Source organism: Felis catus, chromosome C2 (genome assembly GCF_018350175.1).
Source record: "Felis catus isolate Fca126 chromosome C2, F.catus_Fca126_mat1.0, whole genome shotgun sequence".
NCBI lineage: Eukaryota > Metazoa > Chordata > Mammalia > Carnivora > Felidae > Felis > Felis catus.
In genome coordinates, this window is record NC_058376.1 from 66,460,081 (window position 1) to 66,484,416 (window position 24,336).

General features: G+C 38.2%; 2 protein-coding genes across 7 annotated transcripts in view; one reads left to right on the forward strand and one right to left on the reverse strand.

The window, feature by feature from the left end:
* The window catches only part of RABL3 (RAB, member of RAS oncogene family like 3), a 38,322-nt gene extending 28,771 nt beyond the window's left edge, over window positions 1-9,551 (reverse strand). Inside the window, exons 1-2 of one of the 2 annotated variants that reach the window (XM_003991680.6) lie at window positions 9,488-9,551; window positions 4,793-4,884 (exon numbers count right to left, since the gene is read on the reverse strand). In XM_003991680.6, the coding sequence (XP_003991729.1) occupies window positions 4,793-4,884; window positions 9,488-9,533 (138 nt within the window). In that variant the 5' untranslated portion in view covers window positions 9,534-9,551. Of the gene's footprint in view, window positions 1-4,792; window positions 4,885-9,487 lie in introns of those variants that run through there. The other variant, XM_045036996.1, reaches the window with a different exon arrangement.
* Window positions 9,552-9,565: 14 nt separating this feature from the next.
* Window positions 9,566-24,336, forward strand: part of GTF2E1 (general transcription factor IIE subunit 1) — a 36,024-nt gene continuing 21,253 nt past the window's right edge. The window contains exons 1-2 of one of the 5 annotated variants that reach the window (XM_006936086.5): window positions 9,566-9,589; window positions 14,583-15,049. In XM_006936086.5, the coding sequence (XP_006936148.2) occupies window positions 14,602-15,049 (448 nt within the window). In that variant the 5' untranslated portion in view covers window positions 9,566-9,589; window positions 14,583-14,601. The other 4 variants (XM_006936083.4, XM_006936085.4, XM_006936084.5 and 1 more) reach the window with 4 other exon arrangements.

Here is a 24,336-nt window from a genome sequence, read left to right on the forward strand (position 1 = left end):
TCTTGAACTGCTATTAACACTTAACCTTCTCTATAAATGTTGTCTATCAGTGCTGTCTCAGAATGTTCTGCAATGATGGAAATGTCCAATACAGTAACCACTGGCAACATGTTACTATTGGGCAGTTCAAATGTTGCTAGTTTGTTTAACTGAGGAACTAAAATTTTAATTTAATTTAAATTTAAATTGCCACAATTAGTCTAGTGGTTACTGTATTTAACAGCAGAATACTTTTTTCTTAATACCATTCTGGAACATGAGGCAGTACAGAATAGTGCTCAAGAGCACAGGCTCTTGAACCAGACCACCTGGGGTTGAATTCCAACCCATCACTAACTAGCAATGTGACCTTGGACAAGACATTTAACACCTCTGTGCCTCTACTGTTTCATGTATCAAATAGGGGCACTAAGAGCACCTATCTGGAAGGGTTGTTGTGGGAATCACTTGAATTAGTTTGTAAAATCGGTGCTTTGGCAAAGTAAGCCATCATTCAGTACTATTGTTATTTATTTCTTTTAAAAAATTTTTTTAACATTTATTTATTTTTGAGAGGTAGAAAGAGACAGAGTACAAAAGAGGCAGAAGGACAGAGACAGAAGAAGGCACAGAATCCGAAGCAGGCTCCAGGCTCTGAGTAAGCTGTCAGCACAGAGCCCGATGCGGGGCTCGAACCCACGAACCATGAGATCATGACCTGAGCTGAAGTCAGACACTTAACCGACTAAGCCACCCAGGCACCCCAGTATGTTATTTTTAAAATTATTCATATATATGAACTTTGTGCCACCTACTAGATCCTACTTCACATTCTTAGTGAGGATAGAGATTGTCTTTTCTTTTTAAATTTCTCCTCAGTGCTTGCACATTATTATGCTGCCCAAAGAGGAAGTCAATAAATATTGATTGTATGCAATGTGTAAATTAGAGAGTTAAAATCCCATTAAAATGAACAATAAATTACAAGTCAATTTCCTTATTTATAATTTGTGAAAAGATTAAAATTCTGTAAGTCTTGTTTTCATGATTAAGAGTAGCCATGCATTTATATTAGTCCCATTAGACTTGGGGCAACAAAATTAGAAGACAGTCATGAATGAAGAACACTGTAAAATAAAACTTTTCCCTTTTCCCTTCAATTCAGTTATGAATACCTCTCCAATGCATATTAAATCCAAAATGTTAGTAATTACTGAGTACATACATTAAGCTCATTAGTTTCACCCAATATTTGAATTAAACAATTACATTATCACCTTTATTATCTCTATTTTTAGTAAGCTCTTAGATGTAAAATGAGCTAAAACAGACAATTGTTTCTAAGAGTTTTGAAAAGAGTGTATTAACACATCTACCTGGATTCTGGAGATACCCTCTCTCTGGTTTCAATAACATAGAAGCTATAACTGCAATACAAAAGCTGCTACAGAAGAAAGTATTCCAAGCTATTTAGGTAATGGTTTTTATCAGATTTAATCATTCTTGCTAGAGGGAAGAACTGTTTACTTTATTACAACAGTAGTCAAAACAATTTACATGTCTATGACAACTTTCCTTAAGATTATCATTTACAAATGCCTTTCACTTATGTTGTCATTCAAGAAATGCATTCTTCTCAAAGATGAAAGACAGAGACCAACTAGCTCAAGACACAGTGAAGAGTTATAACTTTCACCTCCATATGCCCCATTCTTCAACAATAATGCAGTTCAGGCCAGCCTGGCTTTATAGGAGTCAATTAGTACCAGACTCATTCCAGTAAAATCAGTCACAGTATAACATAACCTACAAACCTGAAGGCTAGCTAAAGCAGGCATTATTTACCTATATTCTGTAGAGGATAAACTAAGGCTCAGAGAAGTAAACTGATTACTCTAAAGTCACTCTTGAGGAAGCAAAAGGCAATATGGGAACTGACCCAGGAAGTGGGAGTTTAAATCTAAGTTTCTTTTCAATATTATGCTTTCCCACAGAAAGGGATTGTGAAAAGTCCAAAAGGAAATCCGGTCCAGAACTTGCTATTGGCAAGTTGCCAAATGAACTCATTATCTAGTATTTGTTTTTCTCCTATATCCAAGAATTTGGGAACATAGCAGGCTGAAATGACACATACAGGTCCCCTCTGACTTCAAATTCACAGAAATGCCATAGAAATATTTTTATAAAATAAAGAGGACAAGTTCAAGAAAATAAAGGGAAATCCTGAGATGCCAGAAATGAAGAACTTAAAATTAGAGTGAGAAGTGGGAACTGACCCAGATTCAGAGGAGACAGCTTCAGGGGCTGGTCCCTGGAGTTTTAGTGTCCATCCAGGAATAGAGATCTGTTTTCTGGCTTTTTTTTTTTAATGTTTATTTATTTTTGAGAGAGAAAGAAAGAGAGAGAGAGGCTGAGAGAGAGAGGTAGAGAGAGAGGGAGACAGACAATCTGAAGCAGGCTCTGTGCTGTCAATGCAGAGCCCGACATGGGTCTCAATCTCATGATCATGACCCGAGATGAAGTTGGATGCTTAACTGACTGAGCTACCCAGGTGCCCCTGTTTTCTGGCTTCTAAGGCAGAATATATATGAGTGGGTGACAAGGACCAGACTACAGTTCCCTTCATGAAATCTGGACCCTTGGTGAGCTGCCCAGTCAAAGAGAGTAGGAAGAACTGTCCACTGGTTCAGGAAAGTAGGAAAAACTTTCTGTCAGGGACTTCAGGTAGGGGTGGTACAGAACAGATAGAGGGTCCACAAAAAAAGAAAACCACAGGCCTGTACTAGAATCGGAAACTTAAAGAATATACATTATCTAGGTGGCATGGAGACTCCTAGCTGTAAAATTGTAAGTACCCTTGAAATCCCTAGGGCTCTGGAAGCAACAGAAATGAAAAGGTACTGTACTTTCACACAACAAGCACACAAAATTTCCACAGGGAAGAAGAAAAAAAATATCCTGCTGAAGATGTGATCATCTTCAAAGAATTATAAACCATACAAAGACATACATTTTCATGAGGTATAGTCAGCATACACAGCAAGTTGAATATCTATCACCCACTCAGAAAAAATAAAACAATCCAAAAGAAACCATAAAATACTATGTTAATAAAATAAAAAGTAAAACCATAATGAAAGGTCAGGATATTTTGAAAGATTTTGACATTTGAAAAGGAACCAAAAGGAATATCTAGAAATAAAAAATTATAGTTACTGAGATGAAAAACTTGGTGGATATTTTAAAAAGCAGATTAGACATAATTGAAGGGATTCTTTTTTAAACTTTTTTTTAATGTTTATTTATTTTTTGAGAGAGAGATGGAGACAGAATGTGAGTGGGGGAGGGGTGGAGACAGAGGGAGACACAGAATCTGAAGCAGGCTCCAGGCTCTGAGCTGTCAGCACAGAGCCCTATGCGGGGCTCAAATTCACGAATCTGAGATCATGACCTGAGCCGAAGTCAGACGCTTAACCGAGGCGCCCCCCAAAATTCTTAATGATATGAATACATGATCCAGAACACACAAAGGAGAAACAAAAAATAGAAAACATGTAAGTACAATTAAAAGACACAGAGAATAAAAATCTAATACAAGTTCTGGGGCACCTGGGTGGCTCAGTTGGTTGGGCATCCGACTTCGGCTCAGGTCACGATCTCGCGGTTCGTGAGTTCCAGCCCCGCGTCGGGCTCTGTGCTGACTGCTCGGAGCCTGGAGCTGCTTTGGAGTCTGTGTCTCCCTCTCTCTCTGCCCCTCCCCTGCTCATGCTCTGTCTCTTTCTGTCTCAAAAATAAATAAAACATTAAAAAAAATCTAATACAAGTTCAAAAGGGGAAGACAGAGTGAATGAGGGAAGACAACAGATAGTGGCTAAAAAATTTGAAAAATAAAGACAGACAGGAGAGGCACAACCTTATGACAGGATGACTAAAAATGAACACATACCTAGACATAAGTTAGCAAAACTACAGAACATAAAAAAAAAAAATCTTTTAAAAGCAACTAGAGAGAAGAAATTACCTTAAAAAGGAATAATAATTAGGCTGACAAAAGATTTCCAATCACTAGAAATATAAGTCACAGTCTGTGGGACAACAGCTTCAAAGAACTGAAGGAAAATAACTGTCAATTGAACTAATTCAATTGAACAATTCCTTCCCTTTTCATTTCTTAAGTCAATGGAGAGATGTATGCTAGCAGAAGAGACACTTGGACAGGACTAGTTGGGATTAGCAAAGACCAACAGTATCTGGGAAGATAGAGAGTTAGGAAACTGTACCCAAGTTTGCTAAATGTGAAGTGGAAGAGAAGAAGACCCAGACATAAGGCTCCAGAAGCTTTTGACTTTATATTTCTAGCCCCAAGTTGTCAGTCTGAGTGCCAAAGGATTAGATAGAATTATTTATGGAGCATGTTAAGTGAACTCTGGGTATATAACACAGTAATTAACACAGAAGTCTCTGGATTAAGACTATTTATATAGATAGAGATCAGGTGCATTCAGGGTGGTATGGCCATAGACTGGGTTAAGTCTAGGATCCAATCTTAACTCTGCTTTTTTTGCACTGAGTGAATTTGATCAAGGTAGTTTACTTCTCCATGTCTTAGTTTCTCCAGTTATGTCTCAGTTTAAAAAAGATTAAATAAGAAAAGACATACAAGGCATTTGGCATAGTATCTAATGCAGAGTAGGTAGTTAATAGCCTAGCTATTAGTATCAGTTTTGACTACAGTACTATAATTTGATCATGTAGTTTGAAGGACTGATCTTTAATATGACTAAAGAAAAACTAAAATATCGGAAACACATACTCTGACATCTACTGAGCAGCCCACAGTCCATGATGGATTTCCCAGTACTTGATTTTGGCACAGAAGATGAACCAGTGAAGATTTCCCAACACCTGTAAAAGATTTAAGAACTCTAGTCATGTAAGAGACATGCTGAAATATCCATTATGACAAAAGTAAGACTGAGCATATGCAGTAATAATGATAGGTAAAGTATGGTTGGCTGAAGGGTGGTCATACCATACCAACCACTTAATAAGCTTTATTGATACAGAGAAGATGGTTAAAGACAGTGGTTCTCTCAAATTGTGCTTGAATATTGTGACAGGGATTCACCATTTCACAATTTCATATTTAGACCCTCTAGTTCTCCTATATAGTGATTTTTAAAAGGCAGTCAACAACCTGGCTCAGACTTGACCCTTTGGGAAAATAGAACTACTCTATTCCCTCTCCTACATCATGGTCCTTTACGTTAAGGCAGAACTTTATTTTCTTGTAGACCCACTGGGTTCAAGATAATGTAGTTATTAATGCTAGAACTAGCATATGGAGATCTAGATGAAGAAGAAAGAGAATGAGTTCTTCTGTATGCCTGTATGTAGAGTCACTCATTCAATTAACAGCATTTTGGGATGCCACTGTAACAAGCATAGCTGGTGAATCTTTATGTAACACTAGTTGTATCAAAAATTTAGACCACCTGTTTGTGCGCATTACTGTGTATGAACCTATTAATTATGTTTATTTTTTATTATAAAGAGTTATATTTACAGACAATCTGTAATGAATTTTAAAAAAGGAGGGGCGCCTGGGTGGCACAGTCGGTTAAGCGTCCGACTTCAGCCAGGTCACGATCTCGCGGTCCGTGAGTTCGAGCCCCGCGTCGGGCTCTGGGCTGATGGCTCAGAGCCTGGAGCCTGTTTCCGATTTTGTGTCTCCCTCTCTCTCTGCCCCTCGCCCGTTCATGCTCTGTCTCTCTCTGTCCCAAAAATAAATAAATGTTGAAAAAAAAATTTAAAAAAGGAAAAATGGCCTGAAGAGCCCTATAAGCAACATGTAGGTTTATTTAATACCATTAGCAGGGGGTTTCTAAAAGTAGGTTGTTATTGTGAATATATACATGGTGAACTTAAAGACAATACCCGCCTTTGTTTACATAGCTGGTTTGGTCTGAAATATTCTCCTCATCCTGCCCATTCATTTTCTCTCCCAAATTGGCTGGTGAATTAATCTTTCAAGACTCAGCATCTTTCTAGTTCTAAAGTTTTCTTGAACTACACAAAGGTAGAACTAAGCACGCTATCCACCATCCTCTGGGTCTCTTCTGTGCCCTGTACATTTTTCTACAAAGCACTTAAAAAACACATTATTACACTTCTTTGTTTATAGTTTTTATTCACTCAGTTTAAGTTCTTTGAGGGTTGGGACTAGGTTTTACACATTGTTTTCACCTCCAGTCTCCAGAACAGTGCCTTAATTAATATCTATTTAGGGGTTAAATTTTTCCATGTTATTACAGAATCTTCATAAACATTAAAAAATATTATTTATTTTTGAGAGAGCACAAGGGCAGGGAGAGGGGAACACAGGATCCGAAGCGGGCTCTGCGTTGACAGACTTCTAGCCAGCCAGATGTGGGGCTTAAACTCAAGAACCTTGAGATCATGACTTGAGCTGAAGTCGGATGGTCAACTGATTGAGCCAACCAGGTATCCCTTCAGAAACATTTTTAATGTCTCCATAGTAGTTCAGAGAGTAGACATAACAATTTACTTAACCATTCCCTCATTATTAGATATGTTTTGAACTTTTCACTATGCTAAGAAAAGACTTGTTTAAATTTTTGTTTCAAATTAAAATGATTTCCATAGTATACCCTTCCAGAAGTGAAATGAACATTTAAAGTTCTTGATATATGTTGACAACTTTCATCTGGTTACTCTGCCACCAGCCATACATATAAGCCTGCAGATCCTGTTGCACCTCAAGAGTATGTATGTTGTTGCTTTTTCATCTATGTTAATTTGATAAAAAAAAAAAAAGTGACATCTTGCTTTAGTCTGCATTTCTTTACCTTCTGGTAAAGATATCCATTACAATCTTTGTTAATCAGTTGTCTTTCCTCTCTTACGAAATTATCTGTTGATGTTCTCTGCCCGTTTATCTAATGGGTTTAGGGTTATCAATTTACATAACGTCTTTATATATTAGCTGTCTCATGCAGTTGAATCAAACATTTTCTCAGGTTTCCTTTTAATTCTTTTTATTTTTTTCAACACAGACTTTTCGATTTTTGAGTACTCAAATTTGGCTCTGTCTTTGTATTTACTGCACTGCATTTGACATCTGTGACCTTTAGGGCATATTGTTGATTGGTGTTTCCATGTAGGTTGTCTATGTTGGAGACATATATCTACACGCTTGGTTACCAGCCTGATGCAAGGTTTGAGCTTCTAGTTAAGCTTAACTGTGTCAGCAAACATCTCTATGCAGTTAATATTGTATAGCTCTCCATGAATTAACTGCTTTGGGTGGGAAGAGTTGACTAACCCTGGATAGATTGTCAGCAGTAAGAATTACTGAAGTGCCAAGAAAATTGGCTGACTATTCATTTCTTTAAGAATTTTGGGAGCTACTAATTCTATGCTTTTACCATTAGAATCAAATTAGATCAAAAGAATGCCCTTGATTTGCTTAGGGGAAAAAGTCCAATATAATTAAATAAATGCCAGTTCCAAATATGGTTGCTGGTAATGTGTTAAGCTTATCTCTTATCTCTGAAAGAACAAAGAGGAAAAACGTATGTGTGTATTAGTGAGACTTTCAGGATTCCTAACTAAATTTTCAACTATCTCTAGGGGATATAAAACAAATCTCTATATTTCGAGTCATTCTTTTATATGTTTGTGAAATCCTCAACATTTCACAGGGGAAATAAGACTTTATTCAAAAATAAACTTTGAAGTCTGAATACAAAGGCAGATGAAGTGTAAAAAGCATATCCTTACCTGTTATTAAATCAGTGTTAAAAGGGAAATGACAAAAAGGCAATAACCGACTTTCCATACATAGCCTAATGTCCGTGAATGTGTGACAAGATCAATCAAGTGGGCGTGACTGTGTCTTCTGTTTTACAACCAGGCTATCAGGAAAAAGAAAAGCTTACTAATTGCCTGATCATTTTTCCACATTTAATGCAGCAGCCAATTCAACCCTGTTATGTAATGCATTGATTTCACAGTTACAGTCTCAGCACTTACTATAGTGCCTGCTATGTAGCAGGTACTTAAGTATTTTTGTGAAAAAGAAAAAAACTGACTAATTCCAACAATATGGAACATCAAGCGTTGGTTAGATGTGATAGAAAAGTGAATTAAAAATGAGGGAGAAAGCCCACTTTATACATCATGAATCACGTTAGCTCTGAATTTGTCTCAAATTCTACTTGGTTATACTCTTGCCAAGTCCCATTAGACCATTATTACTAGCTGAGTGACTTCATTAACTTCAGCATCACTTCAAGCTAAAGAAATGGAGTTGATAACTTGGATTATATGAAAAGAATTTCATAATGCAACTTTCTTAAGGGGATATTAAATAATGCTATCTATAAAACATTTTGGAATGCAAATAATCTTCAGGCAATGTGGAAACATTCTTAACTTCCTCCTCTCCACCACAACTGTTTACAGTCTACTGTAAGGCTAGTTTTCAAGTTGTTTAGGGTGTATCCTCTCCATGATATATCTTCCATGCATTTTGCATAATGTCTTTGCTTACAGCACACATTCAGAGGTCAACTCCAGAAAAGGACATCCACGAAATGCAAGGTTAGCATTTATTCCAAGTTCTTAATGAGCACAGGGCTGGAAGTTATGGTAAGAAAGAGAATGGTAGTGAGGTGAGAAGGGGAAATGCAGACCTCACTTCTAGTTCTCAAAAGTCCAAGGTGTCAAAAGAAGAATTTTAACACTAGGATTAAATTGAGCTCAGCATTACATCCTAGCTGTTTCATAATATAGCCTTATCTTAATTGCTCTTTTTCTTACAACCTAGTACATAATAGGTTTTCAATTAGGATTAAAGAGAACAAAGAAATCAAGAAGCCCAGCTGAGAGTAAAACAGGACTAAAACAGGACTACAACCCAATATTTCATTTCATAACATGACTTAGTGTTTAAGTGCGTAGACTCTGGGTTCAAACAGCTTCTGTCATTTATATCTCTCCTCTTCACTTTTCTCATCTGTAAAATGGGGTTAATAGGGCTGGTCTCAGATTAAATGAGTTAATATCTGTAAAGCAGTTGGAACAGTGTCATTTTTCTTTGTGCATGTTTGAATTCCGTAATGAACAAAATCTCTTGAAGGCACGATCCCAGCTTCTGTATCTTTCTTACAGCGCCAATACAATACTCAATGTCTGCATATCTCTTAAAACAAAGGAATCGGCAATACAAGCTAGGATGCGGTCGCCCGGGAGACCGGCTTGGAAAGCTGCGAAGGCGGAGAAAGGTCGGGGCTCCGCGCCCCCCACCTGCAACGCCACCTTCGTCAGAGCAAAGTCCTCTGGGAAGTGTAGTTTTTAGACCTTGAGAGGGCTTTCAGCCACGGTCAGAGCCAGTTCGTTGGAGAAGCGGGGGAGTAGCGAAGGAAGAGGGTTATCAGATAACTCAACAGTGTCAGGAACTCTAGAGGTGGATTAAGCCGCTCACCTGAGTCTCCCAATACCAGTACCTTCACCCGATCCAGGGACGCCATCTTGCCACAGCCCGGAGTTAACGCCTGTTCCGGGATGGTAGGCCAACCAGAGCTGGGTATGGAAGAGAGAGTCTTCAATTTCATTGGCTAATCGGGGGTGTGACTGTCTTGATCGGAGGCCTCACTGTGCTGATTGGCCGGTACGGTTAAAAGTGGTGGGTGGGTTCCAAAGCTGGTCGCAGGAATAAGGAATTGTCTTTGTCGCACTAGTGGCGTGGCTCGTTTAAGCCGGTAGTTGAGGCGCTGAGGGAAGCTGTAGTGGGAGTGTTCGAAGATTCGTTTTGGTAAACCTTGCTCCCTGTTCCTTGTTCTCGATTCCCTCGTCCGGCGTCGCATTTCAGGGTTTCTCCCCCCTTTCTCTCCTTTCTCCTTAGCTACCCGCATCCCCTTAGCTATTCTCTTGACGTGGTCCTCCAAAGAACCATTGACCCCGGAGCGGCCCGTGTGCGACCTCCGGTAGGACGGGCTTGGCTGCGCCGAGTGTGGCCCCAGGACTCACCTGGCACAGTCCGAGGGAATTTAGGGGCTCGGGGGCTCTCAGCGGGGAGGAGTGAACATTTCAGAACCGAGCTCGTGGAGGGCAGCCGGTTGCAGTTTTTGCGGTGATTATGCCGCTTTATGTACGAAGGTATGGAAAGTGCCATGGCACATGGTAACTGAAAAAAAGCACAGACGTATAGGATCCATGGTTTTCTAGAACCGGAATAGTGGGACGCTGAAATAATCTAATTGGATTCCCACATCCGCTCCTTTCTCCTTTGTTTTACATCCTGTAGCATAACCTTTTAAAACAGCGAATTTCAATCCTGTCACCGCCTACTTAAAACCCTTTGAGGTTAAAGGAGAGGGTTTTCAGTAGTCTTTTTCTACTCTGGAAGCAGCAGTGGAGGAAGTGAATTGGGGGAAGCTGGCAGGGTGGGCATTTTGAACACGTGCTTAGGAGACTTCCTGGAAGTTTTATGAAAGTGCTAGACTAGCTGTGCTGGGTGCTAGAAAGTGGTGAACAAGATAAAGGCCCTGGCCTCAGAGACGGACATGAAGACAGTACAAATCTATTTACTGCGAGAAGTAAAGGGGAAGCGCTGTGTGTGAAAGGGGAACATTTAAGCTACTAGGGGGAATCTGGGAAGGTCTCCCTGAGAAACGTCATTTTATATGTGAAAGATGATTAGGAGAAGGGAGTTGAGCTTAGCTTTGTGGGCAGAATGAACAGTATGTGCAAAGGCCTGGAAGTGGAGAAAGCATGTGTGGCTTATGGAATTGGAATTGAGAGAATGCCAGTGTGGCTGGGGATGAGGCTGACAAGGGTCAACAGTGCAGAGAAGGGATGCATTTCAACTTTGTTTCTCCAACTCTGTGCCTGGCTAAATGTATGATGAGAATACATTGTTCAAAGACCAAACCAACTTGCCCTTGGGGGTCTGGACTGTGTTAGGGAGGTAGGTGAGGCTGGGAGGTGACTGATGGACTGTGAGGCTAAAAAAGAAGAAACAGGTTGGTGCCGAAAGGTCACACATTCAAAAGTCTCCAGAGGCCAGCCAAGCTCCTTCCCTGTTTAAAACCATCAACTGTTCTTCAGCTTCAGGTTATTGTTTCCCTGTGGGAACATGATCTCACTTTTTTCCTCAGATATTTCCAACTTTCAAGCTTAAAGTTGAAATTTATGTGAAATTTCACGATTTTTCAGTGTTGATGACTAATTCAGAAAATCTTCAAAACGTTCTTTGGGTCAAACGATGTGACAGAGGCTGCCAGTTTGAGACCTCTGACTTAAGTAACATGGTAAATCCAAAGACTGAGTAGGAGATTCAGCTTAAGTGGGGAAGTAGAAATGATAGAGGAGAGAACAAAATGTCAGGAAGGATGATTTTAGAATGTAGAGATTTTGCATAAGCTGGAACAGCATGACTTCTTTCCTGAGCCCCAGTTTCATTTGTTCAGCTACCTGCTGGACATCTTCACAGAATATTCTGTGGTATATCCTCAAAGACAAGCATCTAAAAGTGAATGCCTCATTTCTTCCAAACCTGTTCCTCTTTCAGGTGTTAACTCATTTTTCTTAGTAGTAGTGTTCTCTTCCTAGCTACACTGGCTCAAAGCACATAACTATATGTCATTATTTAATAATATTAAGCATGTTGTTTAATGGGTGCAGTGTTTCAGTTTCACAAGATGCAAAGAGTTATGGAGATGGAGGGTGGGGATAGTTGTGCCACAGTATGAATATATTTAATACCACTGAACTGTATACTTCAAAATGGTTAATTGCTAAATTTTGTGTTATGTGTATTTTACCACAATAAAAAGTGTTGTCAAACAAACAAACAAACAAACAAACCCAAATAGCTATTTAAAATTTTCCCACTCTGTAACTCATTTCCAATAAATTATCAGATTCTTTTAATTTTGTTTTTGTAGTAAGTTTCATTCATCCTGTCCTTTCTTCCTTAGTTTAGGCTTGGTTACCATGGCTCTTAATAGCTTTGCAGTGGCTCCATCCTCAACACTTATGGCCATTTCTCATATTGTTATAAGAGTCACTTTTCTAAATAGAGGGTATTATTATCAATGCCCGTATTTAATGGCACTTTTCTGTTTTTAGCCCTGAAAGCAGAACACTTTACATGAATTATCTCAGGTAATCTGTACTTCAAATCTACGAGGAGGGTGCTATCAATCACTTATAGATGAGGAAACAGAATTCTCTAACGTCACCGGTAGGAAATGGTGGAGCTGGGATTCTAAACCAAAACTATTGTACTGCAGAGTCCCTCATGTCACTCCCTGCTTAAATCTGTAGGGCCCACTAAGGTGTTTCAGGCAAAGGAGACAGGCAAAATGATAATGTGTATTGGGGGGACATGTAGTAGCCACTCACCAAATTTGTCAGGAACAGTGGTCAGAGACTTTGTGTGTTGGAACACAGAATAAATAACAGGTTATAACAGAATAAATAAAATAACACTATGCCTAACCTGGCTCTCCCAGACCAGCTGAAACAAAATATCTGGGAATGGGGCCCAGGATGGGTGTTTTTAAATGCTCCCCAGATGATTCTGCTTTACAGCCAGGGTTGAGAACCATTGGTCTAGAATATGGAGCTTATGGAGTGGGAGGTCAGGGAGGGCAATATAACAGTAGGAAATAATACTGGAAAAGTAATTTATTTTGACATTTGCCATTTTTCGTTTGTTAGATATTTTAGAGGCTGTATGTTATGTTTTGCCAACTGTTGAGCGTGTAAAACAAAGCAAACAAAAAACTGGGGTCAAATTGGAAAGGAGAACAAAATGCATCTGGTAGTATGCTATGATACTACTTTTGTGTTCAACTCAGGTACTTGCTCAGCATCCTTCAGCCTTGGGATGACAGGAATGTTTTAGGACTACAATAGGTTTGGATCTAGGTCCTGCTTTGTCTCTTATATATAGTCATTCCTGCCTGATTATTTACAATCTGAAATACTGTAACTGACTTTCCTTTTATCTTTCCTTTATTACACATAGGGCATTATATTTCCCCCCCAAAATATGTGTATAGATTGGTTGTTTAGGAATACCTTGATAGTATAGTACTGTGGATATAAAGATATTTCTTCTAAAAAAGGTATTAAATCTGATTCTGTTGATAACCACTGATTATAAACAAAAGGTTCAGTCGAAACTAATATTAATAAAAGAATGTGATTCTCTATTGAAAGAGTTCAATAGCCTCTTAAAAATTTCCCTATAGTGTAGGGAAATGTTGACATAGTCTGTGTGGATAGCCTGGCTGTCACGTATTGATTTAATGATTAAACCAACATGGGAGCTACCCTTATCAACAAGTGTTTCCTAATACACATATTGCTTTACATTCTTATTTATTCACCACAATAACCTCACTGAGATAATTAATATCCTTATTTCTCAGAGAGTAAAATGTGGCTTGAAGTTGTTTTAAGGAATTTGCTCAGGATCACACAGCTACTAAATCTCGGGCTAACTGAATTCCAATGCACAGGCTTTTTAACAGCCATGTGAAAATCTAGCCCATGCCAGTGTGGGCTTGTAGAAGATAGCCTTATGGGTCATGACGTGAGAACTGGTACTTCGTCCTGCAAGAAGGGATCCAGTATTTAAAGATATCTTGAGTTGTTTTTGTTTTTGTTTTTGTTTTTTTTGACTGTTTACTCAACTGATCATCAGATTTAACTTTGCAAGGTTGGTAAAGCTATCTGGATCCAAGTGTTAATTTCTTTCAGATTTATAACAGTAATTTTGCCAAACACCCATCTGGTGATTACTTATGTGTTTATTGGTTTATTGTGATTTTATTGTGAAAGCATGACTATGTAAAACCTCCTAGAATAGATTTTGGTAGGAAAATTTTTCTCAAGAAAAGAAATAAAGACACTTTAAGGATATGCTGATAGATTTTTCAGGGGTTTCCCAGCATTCCCAAAGATTATAGCATTAAGAATAGTGAGGCTTCATTTATCTTTTTTGTTTCTTTTTCTGAAATAAAGTGGGCTTGATATAATACAACATTGCTATTGGTAATAAGTTTCTTTTTAGAATCAAGCACAGTAGATCATGAAAATGACCATTTAAGGAATATGTGAAGCTTTTAAAGTATAATCTGTGTACCGTAAAGGAAAATCTTGTTTTCTGTTAAATGCTTAGGCTTTATAAGTCTTACTTAATTTTTTTTTTTTAACATTTATTTTTGAGACAGAGAGAGACAGAGCATGAATGGGGGAGGGTCAGAGAGAGAGGGTGACACAGAATCTGAAACAGGCTCCAGGCTGTGAGCTGTCAGCACAGAGCCCGACACAGGGCTCGAACTCAGACTGCGAGATTATGACATGAGCCAAAGTCAGATGCTTAACAGACTGAGCCACCCAGGCGCCCCTGTAAGTCTTAAAACAATGTCTCAGATACCTTTGTGGCACTTCAAAGGGTGGTAACTATCAGCTCCCTATTGGGTTGATAATTCTAGATTTAAAATGATTACTATGTCCTTCTGATCCCTTTTTTTTTTTTTTTTCTGAATTTGGTTTATTTAAAGTTGAAGTTTGCTGCTAAAGATGGCAGACCCAGATGTCCTCACCGAGGTTCCTGCAGCATTGAAGAGGCTAGCCAAGTACGTGATCCGGGGGTTTTATGGCATTGAGCATGCTTTGGCCTTGGACATCTTGATCCGGAACCCCTGTGTGAAAGAGGAGGATATGTTGGAGCTGCTCAAGTTTGATCGGAAGCAACTTCGATCAGTTTTGAATAATTTAAAGGGAGATAAGTTCATCAAATGCAGAATGAGGGTAGAGACTGCTGCAGATGGGAAAACCACTCGCCATAACTACTACTTTATTAATTATCGTACTCTTGTTAACGTGGTAAAATATAAATTGGACCACATGAGAAGGAGGATTGAAACTGATGAGAGAGATTCCACCAACCGGGCTTCCTTCAAATGTCCTGTCTGTAGTAGTACTTTTACGGACTTAGAAGCTAATCAGCTCTTTGATCCTATGACAGGTGAGATTTTTTTCCAATTTATGAATCTTTCTTTTAAGTAATTTTAAAAAATAAACTATGTATTTCTTAAATTGGTTTATCTAATTTTTTAAAAAAGCTTATTTATTTATTTTGAGAGAGGGAGAGAGAGAATGCACGCAAACTGGGGAAGGGCAGAGAGAGAGGAAGAGAGAGAAATCCAAGCAGGGTCCCTGCTGAGAGTGTGGAGCCCGATGTGGAGCTGGGGCCCTAGGTGGAGCTCAGTCCCATGAACTGTGAGATGACCTGAGCTGAAACCAAGAGTCAGATGCTTAACCCACTGAGCCACCAGGCGTCCCTGGTTTAATTTTTGAACCAATTATGCATATCATTATAAAATTGAACGGATTCGTAAGTCCGTGTATGGTCATTCTTAGTCTTACTTTCTTGTTTGACTGTCATACTGCTTTGAGAAGCTTGCCTTTTTCATTCACAAGGAAGTGTCCTCTATCACCCATGGCCCTCCTACCTCTGCTCCTACCCTCAACCCCTTATTTGCAGCTGTAGCCTAATCTGAAGGGTTGGCTTCTCTACCACTTTGAAGCCATTCTGACCTCTTTGACCTCTTCCTTCAACATTTATTTGAATGTCTACTTGTATCAGTCACTGCCAGAAAGTTATAATACAATGTATCTAAATGCTTTGTTAGTGGAAGTACAAAGTTCTATTAGGAGTATTTAATTAGGGCCTCTAATCTGCATTTGGGGAAGGCCTCTGGAAGAAGTACTGGCTGACACCTAAAAGATCAGCGTCAGCCAGATGAAATAAGAGGGGCACCTTTTGCAGGTTTATTAGTGGAAGAGAATTGTCAACATGATCTGTAATTTGCTTCATCTAATTAAATGCTTTAGGTTTTAAGGATTTTTCTTATCAACACAGGATTGTAAAACATGCATTTTCTAAAAACACAATATGCCTAGTGTTAACATCAGGAACTTAAATTTTTTTTTAATGTTTATTTATTTTTGAGAGAGAGAGAGACACCACGACTGGGGGAGAGGCAGAGGCAGAGAGGGAGACACAGAATCTGAAACAGGCTCCAGGCTCTGGGCCATCAGCACAGAGCCTGATGTGGAGCTCAAACTCTGAACAGTGAGATCATGACCTGAGCCGAAGTCAGACACTTAACCGACTGAGCCACCCAAGTGCCCCAACATCAGAAACTTTAAAGTGCTGGGTTGTATAGTAATTTTGTCTTGTTGTCATTTGTAAACTGGAAAAGAGTGTACAGTTTTGGTAATTATTCAGTGGATTAACTTTGTATTATTTTCTAGAGGCAAAAATCTATAGAGAGAGCCAATGCTGGTAAGTTAGATTGTCCCCTTGTTATGGTAGAATTCAGGACTATAGGGTACTTTTTAGTTCATAGATCTGCCTTTTAAAAAACTATCTGAAAAATGTAAACTTTCACACATGAAATGTTCTATTGCAAAAAAAAAAGATTTATGTATGTTTAATTTTCTAATTTTTGTATATGTTATGTATTGTCTATTTAAGAGAATTTTGCAATTATTTTTTAATGAGAAATAATCCAAATATAAATTAAGATTATTAACCTAAAGAACTAGAAATAGCCGGTGACTTTTCTTATTTATTGTGAAGCAGTCATTTTAGATGAAAGGTAATTTAAAGAAGTCACATTTGTATTAAATGTTTAATTTGTCAGAGCCTGCTTACCTTGAAAGGGCTTAACTAGGAAGAGATCTTGGTTGTAAGAAAATTTCAACCACCCTGAATATAAGAATTGCTTGAGTGTGCTATAGAGGAATGTTATAAAATGTATCTGGAGCTCTTTCACAATAGACTAGAAAATTCTCATCATTTTTTCCATTCGCTCTAGCAGATTTCTTAAAGGAGCTCTGGGTTTTGGTTTTGTGATTCTCGGCAGATATTGGTGTTACAGTGGTTGTCTTTGTCACTCTTGACTACAGTAGTAGGTGTAATCCAGTCCCTCAGAGAGGGTAATCTAAAGTAATGTGCTTCTACATTTATTCATATGATACTTACTTAATTTCATGAGACTTTCTAAAGGGAAGTATTGCCACTACTTATAAATCAGTATGTAGGAGATTGATCTATAATGCTCTTTGTATTTCACTTAGGGTTAGTGTCTGAATGAAACTAGTTGTCAGCAATAGTTGGACTGTGTGGGAGATGGCCTAATATCAAAATATAGTCAAGATTATTTGAATCAAGGATATTGAGTCACTGATCAGACAGTACAGTCAACTTAATTGCCATTTATGTCTCCCTAGTGAAGGTATCTTAAGGTATCATGATTGAAAATTTTTAGTCATTGGGGAACTTCATTCTGAAAATATACCTGCTTTTTGATTATAATTTGGTTTTTCATGTGGACTTTGCCTCTAAGGAGAGAATGTGCTGATTGGGTGATATTAGGCCCCAGTTTTTGTGTCAGTTCTGGTGTTTTGTTTTTTCACTATTAATGCCTTGACATCATCCCTTGGTTTATACATTCCCTTGAGAAATCTTGGTCTCTTTTTCTCTTTGCTCCCTTCCTCTGTTTTATTCATGCCCCACCCCCATTTTAAAGAAGATGGGAAATAAACATTTGGTATGTGTATCAGAGGAGAAGGAGGGAACTTTTTCTATTGTAATATTTATGGTCTCTTTAAATTGATAGAATTATAGTTTTCATTCAAGCCCAGTCTTGTACAAAGCTATTCTATTTCTTCCAGGTTGTTATTGGAGATTGATGATATTTCTGAGTAAATGATGGGGGAATCTGATAGGCATTTGTCTCCATTTCCATCTCAACAATTATTAGGTTGAACTGTGGCTTATATCAGTAATTAGGGGGCATTCAGGAATTAGATTTGAAGCTTTCTAGACTTAATTATTTCCATGAAAAAAGTTTTTAACTCAAGTGTATGGGCAGCTCCCTGCCACTGGACAAAGGATAATGACTCCTAGATGAGCATCCAGAAGTTCTAGGCTCAGGAAATTCTGAATTCAGCAAGAATTGTTTTACCATTGTTTATTCACATAAGCCAGTGATCTTTTTGCTTCAGTTCGTAGCCTTTCTTACCCCATTTCTCTTTTGCCTAAAGATTCTAGGTTCTTTCCATACTTCCCATTTAGATTTTGCCATTAGTATTCTTGGGTTGAACTCTCCCCAAATGTTTGATGCTTGGTCTGTGTGAGATCTCTGCTCCCAGTTCCTTGTGCAGAGCTCCTAAAACTCTTATAATTTCCTAAGTGATAAGAGCACAAATAGCATCTTTTATTTTAATATTTGGCTTTTGACCCCTGTTTCTGACACAGGGCTCCTGAAACCCATGTGATTTCCTGGGTAATAAGAGTGTCTTTTGTCCTAATGAGGTCACTCTGGGTGGGTCCTGGATGGCTCCTGGATGAGGGCTGGTCACAGACCAAGCTAAGACCAAGCTTGGAATTTTCAGCCCCACCCCCTATTCTCTTGAGAAGGGAGAAGGGCTGAAAATGGAGTTGATGAGTGATCATCCATGCATGAGGAAGCTTCCATAAAAATCTCAGTAGTATGGGATTCAGGGATCTTTCAGGTTAGTGAACATGTGGAGGTGCAGGGAGAGTGATGCACTCCGAGAGGACAGGGAAGCCTGGTACGCTTTGCTAAATAGTTGGCCCTACACATCTTTTCCATCTGGATATTCATCTGTATCCTTTATCATATCCTTTAATAAACTGGTAAACATAAGTAAGTATATCCCTGAATTCTGTGTGCTGCTCTAGCAAATTAACTGAATCCAAGGAGGAGCTTGTTCGTTGGAACTTTCTATCTATAGCTGGTTGGTCAGAAGCACCCATGGTAACTTGGGCTTGTGACTGGCATCTAAAGTTGGGGTGAGGGGACAGTCTCGTAGGACTAAGCCCTCAGCCTGTGGGTTCTGATGCTCTCTCCAGGTAGCCATAACTGAGTTGAATGTTAGGACATCCAGCTGGTGTCACAGGGAATTACTTGGGGTAAAACCTCCACACATTTGGGGACCAGAAGTGTCAGAAGTGAAGTGTTGTGTGTGACTAGTAAAGGAGACACACAGGGAAGAAATACACAGTAGGGAAGAACTGGGCTTCTTGCTACATGGAAAGAAAAAAGGCTAAGGTTTTTCCGTTACAGTATGTATAGATACTTTATTTCATTAAAATGGAATGGCTTAGCCTTTGCCCATTAGTCTCTGGTTTCAGAAGCTTAATCAGGCAAAACCAGCTGTTTTAGTGAAATATGGGAATTTTATGTAATCAAAACAAAGACCATATGACATGAAATCCCTCAAAATCAGCAAAATAGCATTTTAGATTTAGCAAGCTTTCTGGCCATGTAGGTAGATTTAGTATTTCTATTTCTACTTTAGTAGTCTCAACCATGGGTGATTTAGCTAATGGCACTTTTTTTTTAAAGTTTATTTATTTTAAGAGAGAGAGGGTACGTGCTCACGCACAGTGGAGGGGCAGAGAGTGAGGGAGAGAGAGAATCCCAAGCAGGCTCTGCACCTGTCAGTGCAGAGCCTGTTGTAGGGCTACATCTCACAAACCGTGAGATCACGACCTGAGCCAAAATCAAGAGTCATACGCGTAACCAACTGTGCCACCCAGGCACCTCAGTTAATGGCCCTTCTAAGTTAACGTCAGCAACAAGCTTCCCCAAAAGGAAGGGGAAGATTGTATTCTCCTTTAAGATTCAATGATATGGAAGTAGTTTTATATTTTTCATTTAAAAATTAATGCAGCCATAATGCCAGAGAAAATTTTGAAGAGAAAAAAAATTACCTGCAAACCACTATCCTTTTGCATATGACCTATAATTATAATGGTAACCAAGAATAGTTTGTAATCTCTTGGTTCCTTAATGTACCAAACTCTCCTGTTTCTATCTAGTGTTCAAAATATGCTTTACTAGGTGTGATTTTTTCCCCCCCTCATTTTACTTTCCACCCCTTTTGGGCACTTTGTTTTTATCTATATTTTGTTAATATAGATATGATGCTTTGAACACTTTTATGTATATAGCATTTTAATGTTTAAGTTTTCCTTGAGAAGAATTCTCAGTAGTGGGAATAGTGAGTGAAAGAATATAGTTTTTATACTTCTTTTTAAAACATTTTTTTAATGTTTATTTTTGAGAGAGAAAGCAGGGAGGGGCAGAGAGAGAGGGAGACACAAAATGTGAAGCAGGCTCCAGACTCTGACTCTCAGCACAGAGCCCAACGTGGGACTCGAACCCACTAACTGTGAGATCATGCATGACCTGAGCAGAAATCAAGAGGCAAATGCTTAACTGACTAAGCCACCCAGGCGCCCCTAGTTTTTGTATTTCTTTAAAGGCATATGTGGCACTGTAGTTTTGTCGGGGATCAGTAGGAGGTAAATTAAAAACAAAACTTTTTAATGTTTATTTATTTTTGGGAGAGAGAGAGAGAGAGAGAGAGAGAGAGAGAGAGAGAGAACACGCACAAGCAGGGGAAGGGCAGACAGAGAGAGAGAGAGAGAGGCAGAGGGTCCAAAGCAGGCTCTGTGCAATGGCAGACACTCTGATACAGGGCTTGAACTAATGAACCGAGAGATCATGGCCTGAGCTGAAGTTGGATGCTTAACCGACTGAGCCACCTAGGCGCCCCAAGGAGATAAATTAAGTGTTTGAATTAGAAATAGTTTGGAAGCCCCTATTACTGAATTTACCTAGAGACTGAGAATCACATTTTATTTATTTATTTTTTTATTATTAAAAAAAAATTTTTTTTTTACATTTATTTATTTTTGAGAGGTCACAAGTGGGGAAGGGCAGAGAGAGAAGGAGACACAGAATCCGAAGCATGCTCCAGGCTCTGAGCTGTCAGCACAAGAGCCTGACGTGGGGCTCGAACTCACGGACTGTGAGATCATGACCTGAGCCGAAGTTGGACGCTCAACCAACTGAGCCACCCAGGCACCCTGAGAATCACATTTTAAATAAACTTTTGAATAAATTAAAAAAAGAATCATATAACTATGTACATAATACGTTTTTAGAAATAGGAATTTAGAGATTAATTTTTCTGGCTCAACTCATCTAATGATGTGTGTGTGGGTACACTTACACATGCCTGTGCTGTACTCTAGGGTTTGGAGGATCTTACCAAGTAATAAATCTGGGGCTGTATAGATTTCTAGGATGTTGTAGGTTGAGTATCAGGAAAGAATATTCAGCTTGTTTCGTGTGGCTCCATGAAAATAGAGATACATTAGTATTAATAGTATTAGAAGAGACGGATTAGTGTTAAAGGAGTCTTTAATAACTAACTGTAAAAGAAAATAAGTGTCTGGTAAATAACTCTTAAAAACAGCTACAATGTTCCACTGTCTCTGGTCACTTGGAATATCAAGTAAACTCCATATCTACTTGGGATCTTCATATATAAATTTGGGGTTAAATCATGAGTCCTTTTTTGCCTTGTGACTGCAGGTAAAGCTTTTTGGTTTATAAGCAGATCAGTTTCTTGATCCCCATATCATTAAAATTCCTCAATTTCCTTAACCAATATTTTGCAACTGTTAGGGTCCTGTATTTGTGAGACTCCTTAAGACTTGTTAATGATGTTTATACTCATACAGCAGGCTACTTTTTCCTGTCCTTACCTCTTTCTACTTAGGACAGGAGATGTCTTATAAGCAGTATTTTCAATTCCTGAAATGCTAATAACACAACCACACACACACACACACAAATATTTCTAGGATTATTTGACTCATTTGCTGATTTGGAATCTTGCCCAGGACAGTTTCATTAGAAAAGCATACTGGAAAACTCAGAAGTGTGGATTTGTTTTGGGTAAGGGGAGGCGATTATTAAGTTAAAAAATAAAAGCAATTTACAGAAAGATACAAAAAGATAGTAAAGAAACAAGTGTCTTCTCTCTTTTACCCTTCTCACCTCTTCAAAACCTTTAGGTCTGATTAAAAAAAAAAATTATGTTGCTTTGATCATGAGGATTTGAGGGCTTTTTTCTTAAATGAAACTTTTGGTGAGTTGTATCCTTTTTGTATTTTGATGCTGATTATATGGAAGCTAATTTGTGAAAAGTTGCACTTTAGTTTGATGCTGGCATATAATATCCTATTGATTATGGTCTTTCAAAGAATTGTATCAAAACCACGATTTTTTTTGTCTGCTTACTGCATGTTGAGATGGATTCGATTTAAGCCTAATTTAAATAATTTATTGCAGACTTTAGTATTTATGTAAGTACTACACTTCAATTTGCTGTTTTCCGTCCCAGGCATAGTATATTTTTTCCCCTTCATAGTGAGTTCCAGAATCTGAGAATATTGTATGATTATACCAAATCTACAAGTGCCCATTTATGGAAGGACAGAAGCCAGTTTCATTGATAAGTTGAGTTATAGAGAGTGGGGTTTTACTAGATACATCACAAATATGTTTGAGATCTTCTGAATTAAAAAATGTGTTACAATTGCTTTTTTTTTTCTTCTGCATGCAAAGCAGAGTATTTTACAGCGTTAATACATGTTCTGCAGTGAATTGTTAAAGGATAGTTTTTTAAGTCCCTTTTTATTAAAGGTCAAATAATTATAGGAAATATATAACTATGTTCTTGTTATGTCTGTTGCTATTTTATAATAGCAGTTCCTTTTTCCATACATTTCCCCTTGCCCAATTAAACTGAAGAAATTTGCTTTATGAAATAAAGTTTAGAAATTAGAATAAAAGGTGATTTTTGAGACTAGCCTTTTAATGCATTTGCCTCTGAATATTTTGAGTTATAAAAGTTATAACAAAGGACTTGATGCTTTCAAAGAATAACCCAAGAGTGTGTGACTTTTGCATATTAGTTAAGAGGGAGTTGAGTGTTTTGGAGGATTAAAAATAACATTTGTTTCCTTTCTTCTAAAAATACATAAATGATATGTTAATGTAAACATATTAAGGATCCAAATGGTAGAAAAATATGTCAAATAAAATGGCACACTAGGTTTTCCACTCTGTGCGCTTCCACTCGGCCCAGTCCCCACTCACACCACCTTTCATTGTGTTAACAACTATTGTTTTGTGGTTACCCTTCCAGTTCTCCCTCACACCCCAACCCCACCTGACTGCCTCAACCCCTTTTGAAATGTAAGAAAGCAAAGTGATTCTTTCTTTTTTTTAAGTGATTAAGTATGTTGTTTTAACAGCTTATGGTTAATAAATATTGGTCAACTTCTGATAGTATTGTCAGGGTTTTTTAAGATACTTATTACATTGGGTCCTTTTGCAAAATTAGTGTGTTCAGTTGCCATGTCATTTTCATAAGTTTTGTTTAGTTTTTTTAAGCAATGCCTATAAAACAGTAAAATGACAATGTTTTAGGATTCCAGAGTCTTGAGTTCTAGTCTTGGGTTATGTTAATAATTATTCGCTTGGGTGAATCCTATAATCATTCTAGGCCTTTTTTTTTAGCATGTGGAAAATGGTAAGTTCAGTCTTTTCTATACCATATATGGTTGAGAAACCTCTCAACTCTAATTTCAGAGCACCCTTTGGTTTGGAGAATAGTTGATATTTAAAACAAATTTTTTTTTTAATGTTTATTTATTTTTGAGAGAGAGAGACAGACAGACAGACAGAACGCAAGTTGGGGAGGGGCAGAGAGAGAGGGAGACACAGAATCCGAAGCAGGCTCCAGGCTCCGAGCTGTCAGCACAGAGCCTGACATGGGGACTCGAACTCACGAACCGTGAGTTCATGACCTGAACCTAAGTTGGACGTTCCACCGACTGAGCCACCCAGGTGCCCCGAATAGTTGATATTTTAAAGTATATAGAGGCTAGGGTTTTATCATTTCTTTTAGAGGATAATGTTGGTCACTTTGGGTTAATTTGAAAGCCCTTGGTTAAGAATTGAAACTATTGGTTATAGTAGTGTTCATGTAGAAAATATGCTTTGTTTATGCTATCTTCAGAAACACTTTATGGCATAATGGAGAAATATATTTACATTTTTTGTCAGTTTTATTTTCCCAAGCTTCCAGTTCACTCCCTTTCCCCATGTATACGTAATCCATAAAATATTCAGTGGGAAGGGAAACTGCCCAAATATGCTTCCTAGGGTATATGGTGGTTGGATTCTTACATTGTGGTAAAATTAATTCTATATGTTAGTGATATGTCTTGAAGTTTTGTAGTTTCCTCTTTATCTCACTAGTTACTTGGTTTTAACATGGAACTGTTAATTGCCCCTTATTTTATTTTGTTTTTTCCTGGAAGTTTTTTGAGTGAGAAAGGAGTTTATTTAG